General features: G+C 34.9%; 1 protein-coding gene across 8 annotated transcripts in view; it reads left to right on the forward strand.

Moving 5' to 3' along the window:
- The window catches only part of YTHDC2 (YTH N6-methyladenosine RNA binding protein C2), an 80928-nt gene that overhangs the window by 39093 nt on the left and 29152 nt on the right, over nt 1–12683 (forward strand). For all 8 annotated transcript variants that reach the window (XR_012414581.1, XM_073995160.1, XM_045394108.3 and 5 more), the window contains 8 exons: nt 435–613; nt 843–939; nt 1020–1107; nt 1195–1275; nt 3294–3376; nt 8471–8576; nt 10399–10518; nt 10883–11155. Coding sequence is in view for 7 of the 8 variants with exons in the window: in XM_073995160.1 (XP_073851261.1) it covers nt 435–613; nt 843–939; nt 1020–1107; nt 1195–1275; nt 3294–3376; nt 8471–8576; nt 10399–10518; nt 10883–11155 (1027 nt within the window). In the remaining variant the exon portion in view is untranslated. The remainder of the gene's footprint in view (nt 1–434; nt 614–842; nt 940–1019; nt 1108–1194; nt 1276–3293; nt 3377–8470; nt 8577–10398; nt 10519–10882; nt 11156–12683) is intronic.

Consider the following 12683-nt stretch of genomic DNA (forward strand, 5'->3'; position numbering starts at 1 on the left):
TGTTTTCCAAAGCAGCTTTACCATTTTACATTTCCACCAGCAATGCATGAGGGTGTAAATTTCTCCACACCCTCTCCAACACTTGTTATCGTCTGTCTTTTTGATTGTAGTCATCCTAGTGGGTGTGAAGTGGTATTTCATTGTGGTTTTGATTTACATTTCCCTGACAGCTAATGATGTTGAACATCTTTTTATGTGCTTATAGGCCATTTGTATATTTACTTTGGAGAAATGCCTTCAGATTGTGTTTTTCTAAAAGCATTCATTGCCAAATTTTACTTTGAATAATGTACTTGAAATCAAAATCATATTATAGCTTGGACATTAAGTGTCACTTACCGTAGCTTCCTTAGGGAATATTAGAAATTTGAAGGACCTAAGGATTACTCTTTTTAATAGAAATTGACTTTGTCTTTTTTTTTTTTTTTTTTTAGTGCTTCACTGGAATTTGGAAATCTGGATGAAAGTTCTCTGGTTCAAACAAATGGAAGTGACCTCAGTGCTGAAGACAGAGAGCTCCTGAAAGCTTATCATCATAGTTTCGATGATGAAAAAGTAGACTTGGATTTGATCATGCATCTTCTATACAATATCTGCCATAGTTGTGATGCTGGTAAATAAGTGTTGTCTAAAAGAACTGGAGCAAAATATATACTTCAAGAATTAATATTTTAAGTGTACAAATTTTTATATAATTGCACTGATAGTAATAAGCAAATAATCTCATGTCATCTTATGATAGTTTACCAGTACATGAAAACGTGATACAGATTTTTATAATTCTGTTGATTGCATCTGATTTCACAATGAGATTTAATATTAAAAAGTCATTCTTCCCCAAGGTGCAGTACTAATTTTTCTGCCTGGATATGATGAAATTGTTGGACTGAGAGATCGCATCCTGTTTGATGACAAGCGGTTTGCTGACAGTACACATAGGTAAGGGCTAAAGCCTTATGTCTGTTGCTTAAAATAACAGACAGGTCCTAGAGTATATTTTCTCTTTTCATTGTCAACAGATACCAAGTTTTTATGCTTCATTCAAACATGCAAACATCTGATCAAAAGAAAGTGTTAAAAAACCCACCTGCAGGTGTTCGAAAAATAGTAAGCTTCATAAAATCTCCTTTTTAACATTTTTATTAGTTATTTTTTGTGTTTTTATATTAACTTTAAAGTAATATCTTGTTGCAGATCCTTTCCACCAATATTGCTGAAACCAGCATCACAGTCAATGATGTTGTCTTTGTTATTGATTCTGGTAAGGTGAAAGAGGTATGTATGGGTAAGTTGTAGTTTTACTTAAGTGGAGAAGATTACGTTCTACTTCAACAAATGCTTTTATTTATTATTTAGTTATTTTTCTTTTAATTTTACCACTACTCAAGACAGCTTGGACCAGCATGTGCTTTTATAAGCAGAATTTAAGAAAAATGTCTGGTTCTAGATAAATTTAACATACTAAATATTGATTTTACTAAATATTCTGCCTTAAATAATTCAGTATATAAAATCAATTTTTGTTATTTTAACTAAGTATACAAAAATGTTTCTCTGCCTACCAAATACTAGGAAGAAAATAAAGGGTTTGGTTAGTTACAGGAAAATGTTGTCACACAGTATGGGAATTTGATTACATATTTTTTATGTTTTCCTTCTACATATGGACATGGATTATGTCCTTGTTCACTATTAAATCTTTAGTGCCTCACCTATAGCAGGTGTTCAAAAGATACTCAGCTCAAGTGAACCATGCTGAAAGAAAGCAAAGAAATAGATAAACCATGAGATAACCAGCAGCTAAATTGGACTTAACATTTGCTTTTGTAAAAAAAGTTTCACTGGAACTCAGCTACGTCTGCTTTTACCTTTTCTCTATGGCTGCTGCTTTCACACTGCAAGGCAGATTGGAGTATTTGTAACAGAGACCCTCTCAAAGCCTAAAATATTTACTATTTGGCTCTTTTCAAAAAGTTTGCCAACCTTTGATATAAAAAAAAAGGCATTTATTTCCTTTTAGTACAGCAATTGTCCATGTTCCTAACTTTTGGTAGATAACATTTGCTGAAAAAATGAAAGTGGGAAAGATAATTGATTTTTCAAGGGAAGAGATATTATTCATGTGTGGAAAGCAAATTATGTCTAAATTTAGTGAGTATAAATCATCATTTTTAATGTGAAAAAATTAATTGCCTTATAATGTTTCCAATGTAATTTGAAGGAATATTTTATAGAAAATAAAATTTTATTATAAAAATTGGCCATATGCATTATAATTGAATGCTCTAAAGATGGGATAAATTTTATTTTTATATAATCGTACATTTTACTTAAAAATCTTAATGGTGAGCCAACGAAAATTCAGATTTTATTGCCCTAAAATTACCTAAAGTGGATAAAGTGGGTTTTGAATATTTTAGAAAGTTCCTTTAGGTGTTATTTATTTATTAAGTAACTGAAATTTAAACATGGGTAGTGTCAAAAGTTATTTAACATACAAAATTGACAAATGTAATGTTATATTAAAAACTAAATGAGAAGCTTGTTTCCTAAAAATTTTAAAAACTATTATGCAAACATTTTTATTTGCTCTCTGCAGTTATTTTATGAAAGGGAAAGTATAAGTACCGAGTGACTGAAATATATGTTCTAGTTAGGCTTGTATTTCTTTTTAAAGTATTTCTCTACAATAAATTTTCACTATAGGTTATTTGAAGAAGTATGTGGCTAATAATGGTTCTTTTTTACTTTCTTCATTGTAAAATTCAGGAAAGGCTAACTTTGTTAGTAGCTCAACAGGAGGTAAAGTGGAAGTGTTTAAAAATATTTCTCTTTGGGATAAGGTTATTGATGGTTATTCTTACTCCGCAAGGTTAGGTCCCTGAAAAGTATTTCAGAAAATGTCTTTCCTTGATCTTCTTATTCTTCACAATGATGCAAATCTGATAGAAAATGACCTCAAGGGAATAGGTCAGTTCTCTCCAATCTTGATGTCTTACGAGAGCTGGCTGCCATTATCCAACTGTGGCAGAGAGCAACAGATAGCTCAGCAGAGCACAGAATGGGAAAGTTATTACAGCTTTTCTGAGTTTAGTTTTTAAATCCTTTTTTCTTAGTGTGTTTATAATCAGAAAATCAGGGTTTATTAAAAATCAGTATTGCTGTTTTAATTATTTAATCAAGAGAGGACCTTGAATTAAACTTGGCATGTTAAAATATGTTGATAACATTTCTTGCTATTACCTTTTAAATACCTTTTATAGTCTAACATAAAGATGGTTTAAATATTACAGAAATCCTTTGATGCTCTGAATTTTGTTACAATGTTAAAAATGGTATGGATTTCCAAAGCTAGTGCCATACAGCGGAAAGGCAGGTAATGTATATTTAATGTATATTCATTCAATTGCCTGTAAAATGGAAACATTTTTATATGTATTACACATTTATCACATATTCCACTTTTGATAAAATAATAGTTTTCATGTTAAAATTTTTATATTATTTTTGCAAAGCAAGCCATTTTAATACTTCTTTAAAAGTTGAATTTAGGTTATGTTAAAATTAAAAACTTTTACCTAAATGTACATTCAGATGTAAGAAGCTTAAAAAACAAAACCAAAAAGGCTAAACATATGCAATATAGGACAAAGAGCTAATTTCCTTATCATATAAAAAAGCTCTTTGAAATCAACTCAAGACCAGTTATCCAGTTAAAATGGATAAAGGGCACAAATAGGGAATTTACCAAAATAAAAAATATGCATGTTCTACTAATACATTAACCTCACATATACTACCTAATATGTATCAAAATAAATGCAAATTAATGAGATATTATTTTTTGACTCTCAGATGGGCATTGATGAAAATGTTTAACAGTATGTACAGCATAGAGGAAAAACATGGGCCAGTAGACTTTCATATTTTACTGATGGGAGTATAGATTGGTGTGACTTCTCCAGAGTGTAATTTGAAACTATCTAAATCTACTCTTTCACCATAGATTCCACTTCTCATAATTTATCCTGAATATGCTTGCACATGTGTGCAAACATATATGTTTAAGACTGCTCTTTGAAACATTGTTTATAATAATGAAAAGTCTGGGAACAGTGTGGTGTCCATCAATACTGAAGTGATTAAATAAATTGTAGCCACACAGTGGCTTTCTAAGTAGCTGTTAAAAGGAAAAATGTAGATCTATGTGTTCTTATGTGGAATGAGTTTTCAGGATGCATTGTTAATTGAAAGGATATAGAACAAAAGTAATCTTTTGTGGTGAGAAAAATATTTGTATATTTGTGTATGTATTTCGACACAAATGCATCGAGAAGTCTGGGAGAAACATTAAAAAACAATGAATGGTTATTTACTCTGAGAAGGAGGATTTGTGGGGGTCTTGGAGTAAGGAGACAATTTTATTTTTTTTTTGTAATTTGGTTATTTTACTATGTGTTTGGGTTACTTTTTAATTTTCAAAAGATAACATTAAAAGACATTTTTCAGTAATTATCTTGCATTTTATTATAATTAGCAAGAAAACATGAAATGCTGACTTTAAAAGAATGCCTCATATACTGAAGACTCATACGCATTATTTGTTTACCTTGTAACTTCATAGAATGCCCATGAGGGCTTTGTTGTTGTTATGTCAATTGTTTTCTTATGACCAATAGTGGCTTGATACATTAAGCTGGACTTATATGCTATTAATAGTATATTATTGTAGGTAAGGCTGGGTGTGGTGGCTCATGCTTGTAATCCTAGCACTTTGGGAGCTTGAGGTGGAAGGATCGCTTGAATCTTAAGAGTCTGAGACTAGCCTGGGCATCATAGTGAGACCTTGTCTCTACAAAAAATTTAAAAATTAGCTAGATGTGGTGGCACAGGCCTGTGGGCCTACCTACTTGGGAGGCTGAGGTGGGAGGATAATTTGATCCTAGGAGGTCGAGGCTGCAGCTGCCATGAGCTGTGATCATACCACTCCACTCCAGCCTGAGCAACAGAGCCAGACCCTGTCTCAAAAACAAATAAAATAACAAATAATATATTATTGGAGATGAAGGCCAGAACTGTAAAAATTTTCATTGCCATTTTTCCACAAATGTTTATCAAAAGCCTTCCCTTTGCACGTATTATGGATACAGTGATCAATAAACCATAGCCAGATAGGTAAAGCTGGAGGTAGGGCAAATGTTGCAGTCCATATGGGAGTCGAGTAAATTAAGCAATTTTAATACAGTGTTATCTGTGCTACAACTGGATGTTTCCCGAGTTGTTAAGATTGAATCTGAGACAATTGTGAATAAAGGGGGAGTTGTGGAAAGCCATTTCCAAAAGGCAGAGGGAAAGTATAACCAAGTATACTTATTTGCCTAAAGGCAAGAGTGAATAGGAAGGATATTTGGATGGAATTTAGTTTAGAGAATAGTGAAAAATGAGCTGAAAGTTGGAGACAAGTTCTTAAGGACCATTTTGAGTTTTCTCTCTTTTTTAAGAAAATAAACAATGGGATAACATGATTATAGTATCCGTTCAGCTCTCTGAAGAATGGATTGGCAGAGACAAAAATGATGGTAGGAGGACCCAGTAGGAGGCTCCTTCATTAGTACTTTCCTGTAATAAGGTAGAGATGAAATAAAAATAAATAGATAATTAATTCAAGAGATACCAAAGAAAGTAATGTTGGTGATTGATTGTGTATGTAGGGGGTGAGGGGTAAGGAAGAGAGTGGAGTTAAGGATGTCATCCAGGTTTCTATCTTAGAAAATTGAACAGTAGTGCCATAGTCAGATAGGGAAAATGGGAAGAGTGTTTTTACTGGGGAGAATGAATAATTTTTGGTTATTTTGAGTTTGAGTTGCCTGTAGAAAATCTAAGTGATTGGGAGGCTGAGGCGGGCAGATCACAAGGTCAGCAGTTCGAGACCAGCCTGGCCAACATTGTGAAACCCTGTCTCTAATAAAAATACAAAAATTAGCCCTGCGTGGGGGTGGGTGTGGGAAGAGTGTTTTTACTGGGGAGAATAATTAATTTTTGGTTATTTTAAGTTTGAGTTGCCTGTAGAAAATCTAAGTGGATTGGGAGGCTGAGGCGGGCAGATCACAAGGTCAGCAGTTCGAGACCAGCCTGGCCAACACTGTGAAACCCTGTCACTAATAAGAATACAAAAATTAGCCCTGCATCGGGGTGGGCGCCTGTAATCCCAGCTACTTGGAAGGCTGAAGCAGGAGAATTGCTTGAACCTGGGAGGCGGAGGCTGCAGTGAGCCGAGACCACGCCATTGCACTCTAGCCTGGGTGACAGAGCAAGACTCCGTCTCAAAAAAAAAAAAAAAAAAAAATCTAAGTGGAGCTGTCTAAGAAGTTTCTGAAGTATAGGCCTAGAATTAGGATAAGAAGATATAATACAGATGGAAATTGAGGTTATGAATATAATTAAAGTTACTTCAGGGGAGAGGGTAGTGTAAGAAGAACAGATGGCTGAGGGTTCAATCTCAGAGGACCCATAAACATTTAAAGACTGGGCAAATATAGAAATCTCTCAGAGGAGCCTGGATAAGTCAGAGGCTGAAGGGAATAGTGTAGGGAGGTATAAGGGGCCTTCAAAAACTTTATGGAAAATACATCTTATGAAAAAATTATGCATCGAGTTCAACATTTTTTTGCACCAGAATAAACTCATATTAACTTGTTATAATATATCTGAGCAGGATCTCATTTAAAGCACTAAGAAAGATAAGACATCAGTTTGAAAAAAGCCCCTATAAGAGCAACATGAATTCTTCTAAAGTTGAAGTAAGAGCAAATAGCACATTTATGGTGACAGTGCCCTGAAGAAATCAGCAGTTTACAAATGGATAACTCATTTTAAGAAGGGACGAGATGATATTAAAGATAAAGCCCATAGCAGCAGACCATCCATGTCATTTGTGAGGAAAAAAAAATCTCATTTGTGCCCTAGTTGAAGAGGACCAACAATTCACAGCATAAAAATAGCCAACACTATAAACATCACAGTTGGTTCAGGTTACCCAATGTTGGTTGAAAAATTAAAAGTTGAGGAGACTTTCCACTTGATAGGTGCCAAAACCATCGCCTCTAGATCAGCTGCAGACAAGAGCAGAGCTTTCAATGGAAATTTTAAACAATTGGAAGCAAGATCCTGAAGCATTTCGTGAAAGAATTGTAACAGAAGATGAACCATGGCTTTACTAGTATGATCCTGAAGACAAAGCACAATCAAAGTAGTGACTACCAACAGGTAGAAGTGGTCCAGTCAAAGCAAAAGCAGACTGGAGGTCATGGCAACAGTTTTTTGGGATGTGCAAGGCATTTTGCTTATTGTCTTTCTGGAGGGCCAAAGAACAGTAACTTCTGCTTATTATGACAGTGTTTTGAGAGAGTTAGCCAAAGCTTTAGCATGAAAACCCATAGGAAAACTTCATTAGAAAGTCCTTCTCCACCACAGCACTGCTCCTGCTCATTCCTCTCAAGGGCAATTTTATGAGAGTTTTGGTGGGAAATCATTAGGCATCCACCTTATAGTCCTGGCTTGGCTCCTTCTGAATTCTTTTTATTTTCTAATCTTAAAATACCTATAAAGGACCCCAATTTTTCTTAGGGTAATGTAAAACTTCATTGACATAATTACATTCCCTGGACCTTCAGTTCTTTAGGGAGGACTAAATGGCTGCTGTCATTACTTACAAAAGTATCTTGAACTTAATAGTTGAGAAATTTTATTTTTTTTCCTCTTTTAATTCCATTTTTCCACAAACTTTTTGAAGTCCTTTTGTATTTGATGAAGGAAAGAATTGATCAGTAATGTCAGATTTTATAGCGCTTATAATGTGGTATAGTGATGATTGCCTATCTGGGTTGTGAGCTCCATGAAGGCAAGAATATTTCTGTATCTCTATCCCTTAGCATGGCTAGCCCTGCCATTAGCTGATATAGTGACTTTGGGTGATTTTAGGAGACTGCTTTTCTTCCAGGTATTTTTCTGCTGCTTCATAGAATATTATACAAGTCTTTGTGATGACAGGATAAATGGCATTCCCTTGGAGCTGTGTAATGCATAGTTTGTACAACTCTAATCACTGGGCCTGAACACAGTGCTTGATATAAGCTCAGTAAAATTGATTGAATTTAAATTACCAGTATTCATTCATACTTAGTTTTTTGCTCACTTTCATATGTATGCTATTTCTTGATTTTTGCCATAACCCTACAAGATATATCAGGTAGGTGTCATTCATGAATCTCACTGTCTACAAAATAATTGAGTCCCAGACTAGTGAAATGCTTTCCAAAATGATTCATAGAGGATAAGAAACAGAATAAGGATTTAAACTCAGGTGTCCTGATCCTGGATCATTTTTCTGTTTCCTAAATCACATTGTGTTTACAGTTTATTATAGCCTTTATTCCTTGTTTGAGTCGTAATCTTGTATTTTATTTTTAAGGGCAGGGCGATGTAGACCTGGAATTTGTTTTCGTCTGTTCAGTAGACTCCGATTCCAGAATATGTTGGAATTTCAGACTCCAGAACTTTTGAGAATGCCATTACAGGTAAAAATTTATTTAAATATGAAAGGCATCTTTGTGGGTGAGGGAAGAGAGGGGCCATTTCAACTTTTATGGATTAGGCCTTTAAAAAATCAATTTGTAAAACAAAATTATTCAATATATATTATGGAGGGTGGCTATGTGTATAACAGAAATATTTTTTCTATATAAGAAAATTTAATTCATAAACCTTCAAAATTTTAAAGAACCACTTGAATGTATTTAAATTATGGTACAGTTTTAAAGTTTAAATTTTTTTTTTTTTTTTTTTTTTTTTTGAGACAGAGTCTTGCTTTGTTGCCCAGGCTAGAGTGCAGTGGTGCAATCGCAGCTCACTGCAACCTCCACCTCCCAGGTTGAAGCGATTCTCCTGCCTCAGACTCCCAAGTAGCTGGGATTACAGGCACCCACCACCGTGCCTGGCTAATTTTTGTATTTTTAGTAGAGACGGGGTTTCACCATCGTGACCAGGCTGGTCTCGAACTCCTGACCTCATGATCCACCCGCCTCAGCCTCCCACAAGTGCTGAGATTACAGGTGTGAGCCACCGTGCCTGGCCATATTTTTTTAATGCAGCATTTTATGAGTTTCAACTATATAGTGTTCACCTTTTAAATTCTCAGAGGGATTAGAAAACAAATTACTTAAGGTCCAAAAGATAATACCCAAATCTCAGTATAAGATGCTGAGATTATCTAGTAGTTTTAGAACTGAGTTCACTGAGATTTTCTGACCTCTGTTAATTGTGTTGTGTGTGTGTGTTTTAAGTTTTCTAACTTGATGGAACAGCCAGACCCTGTAACTTCTAGGGAAGATTAGCAGAATGCATTCATTTGATTCTTTAGTGTGTTTGGCTAATGCTGGCTTTCAAACCCTTAAAGAGAGGCAGGATAATGTGTTAAACATCCATATACCTAAGATGATTTCTCACTTCCCAATGCTTATGTGTGATTTTCCTTTCCTCCTGGGATAAAATTCAGAATTCTTAACAAGAGCGTGAATTAGCTGTTCCTGCCTGTGTCTCCAGTCACAGGCAGGAACAGGTGATTTCTTGTTATTTATCCTCTCTTACACCATTGGTTTTAGTTTCTCAAGCACATCTTTTTTCCTTCTGCCGTAAGGCTTTCACATGTATCTGCTGTCTCCTTAGATTCCTTCCCCTTATTCCTTTTATGGTTACTCCTACTCAATCTTTACATCTTAGTTTTAAGTGTCTTTCTTCAGGAAAACTATCTGTAACTTCGCATGGTCTGCCTCTCCCACCCTTTTCTGAACTTAATTAAGTCATATTTACTTTAGCTCCCTATAGCCTTCATAGCACTGATGATAGTTGTAATTAAGTAATTATATAATTAATTCTTTAAGGTCTGCTATTCACATTACAGTGTAAACTCAATGAGAATGGACACTTCCTTCTGTCCCCTTCTTTTTCTCCAATTTGCACAGGGCCTTGCACCTAGCAAGCACTTAAATATTTGCTGAGTAGATAAAATATTCTAGAATGTAGTAAGTATAAAGGGGAATTTTTTTTTTTTTTTTGGACAGTGACTATGAATGTTATGTGTAAGAACAGTGTGAGGAGATGTTGCCAATGGGAGCAATGGCAATCTTTGTATAAGTTGATTGAGGAAGGTATTAAGGTTCTGGCATCTAGGGCAAAGTATGAGCTCATCTTTTACAGAAAGACATTGTTCCTTCTACTGTTCATTCTGATCAGAGACTCTATTAGTCTGTGTTTGGGAACTATAGTTCCCATGATTTCTTTAAATGTTTAGGTTAGTATTCTTTTTAATTTTAAAAAATTATTTACTGTTTTGGTTTATAGGAACTTTGCTTACATACCAAGCTGTTAGCCCCAGTTAATTGTCCCATTGCTGATTTTCTTATGAAAGCTCCTGAACCTCCACCAGCTTTAATTGTAAGGAATGCTGTACAAATGCTTAAGGTTGGTGTCTTCATAGTTTTATTTTACTTGACGTTTTTACTTGAAATTTTAAACTAAATGAAAATATGTCTTAACTAATTTTGTATAATTATTTTTTTCTTCTTGTCCTACTACGTGTGTCCAGATAAACTAATTTTGTACTTTTAAACAATTATCTTAAATGATCATGTACTTTAATACCGTCATGTATAAAACATTAGGTATAGTTCTTTTATATAGTGTATTAGAAACAAAATATATTTTTATGAGATGTAGCAAAAGAAAATCTGTATTCTTCTCTCTTATTTAGGGGTTTTTAATTATGTGGTTTGATTAAACATAGTGTTTGCTCATGTCAAAATCTGTTCTGTCTCCTTTTACTTAGACAATAGATGCAATGGATACATGGGAAGATCTGACTGAACTTGGGTATCATTTGGCTGACTTGCCAGTAGAACCACATCTTGGTAAAATGGTCCTGTGTGCTGTTGTTTTAAAGTGTCTGGACCCCATCCTTACAATTGCTTGTACACTAGCTTATCGAGATCCTTTTGTGCTACCTACTCAGGCCTCTCAAAAACGTGCAGCTATGCTTTGTAGGAAACGTTTTACTGCGGGAGCTTTCAGTGACCATATGGCACTTCTCAGAGCATTCCAGGTACTATTACTGTCATTTTATTTCTGAAAATGTTGCTAGTTAAACACATTTCTGGGGCAAATGTAGGAATTTTAAAAACAATTTATAAATTTTAAAATTGCATTAATTTTGTTTCATTGTGAAGTCACATTAATAGTCCTGAAAAATACCTTCTTGCTGTTATTATGTTAAAAGAGTTTTGCTCTTTTTTTCTCATTTTCTCCTTATAGGAATATATGTGTGTATTTGTATATATATTTATTTATATTTATGCTTCCATTACCAGGTTTCTTTAAATCATGTCTTGGGCAAGCAGTGTTCTAAAATTTTAGTTAAGAAATACTGTATACTATTTAAAGTACATAGAACAAAGCTTATAAGAAAATTATATTGAATTTAATGTCTATCGATTTTTCTTAGAGTTCTTTCTTGTGTGCTCAAGACACTATGCTGAGAACTTAATTTTGTAAAGCAAAATACAAAAGTCACTTAAAAACCTTTAAGATGATAGTAATGGGAAGTTGAGGAAAGAGGAAAGAAAAGATAGGGAAAATAGGATCCTGGGGAAGATAAATGTAATTTAGAATTTCAGATATGTGGGGAAGAATATGTTATTTCTTGAAAACATAGGCATTGTATTTATCCTTAAATCTTGAATGTAGAAAGTGTCTATACTTCTTTTTTTTTTTTTTTGAGACAGAATCTCGCTCTGTCACCCAGGCTGGAGTGCAGTGGCACAGTCTCAGTTCACTGCAACCTCAGCCTCCCCTGTTCAAGCAATTTTACTTCCTCAGCTTCCCAAGTAGCTGGGATTACAGGAACCCACCACTATGCCTAGATAATTTTTGTTTTGTTTTGTTTTTGAGACGGAGTCTCGCTCTGTCGCCCAGGCTAGAGTGTAGTGTCCGGATCTCAGCTCACTACAAGCTCCATCTCCCGGGTTCACGCCATTCTCCTGCCTCAGCCTCCCGAGTAGCTGGGACTACAGGTGCCCGCCATCTCGCCCGGCTAGTTTTTTTGTATTTTTTTAGTAGAGATGGGGTTTCACCGTATTAGCCAGGATGGTCTCGATCTCCTGACCTCGTGATCCGCCTGTCTCGGCCTCCCAAAGTGCTGGGATTACAGGCTTGAGCCACCGCGCCTGGCCATTAATTTTTGTATTTTTAGTAGAGAGAGGATTTCACTACATTGGCCAGGCTGGTCTCAAATGCCTGACCTCAAGTGATCTGCCAGCTTTGGCCTCCCAAAGTGCTGGGATTACAGGTGTGAGCCACCATGTCTGGCCATATCTTTTAAAAATCTAACTTTGTTTATGCAGAAGTACTCTTTTTCAGACATAAAAGATTTTTTCAACACATATATGATTTTCAAAAATAATTACAAGCTCTTTTGTATTATCGATCAATGGATGACTCATTGTTATTAATTTGGTATATTAAATACCATAATTATAGTAGATTAGTTGAGTGAGAAGTAGAGGGAGATTTAGAGTAGAATTTCTGTCTGTTCTTTGCTTTTCTCCCAGCTCCTTCAAAAGCAGAGAGAATAA

Source organism: Macaca fascicularis, chromosome 6 (genome assembly GCF_037993035.2).
Source record: "Macaca fascicularis isolate 582-1 chromosome 6, T2T-MFA8v1.1".
Classification (NCBI taxonomy): Eukaryota; Metazoa; Chordata; class Mammalia; order Primates; family Cercopithecidae; genus Macaca; species Macaca fascicularis.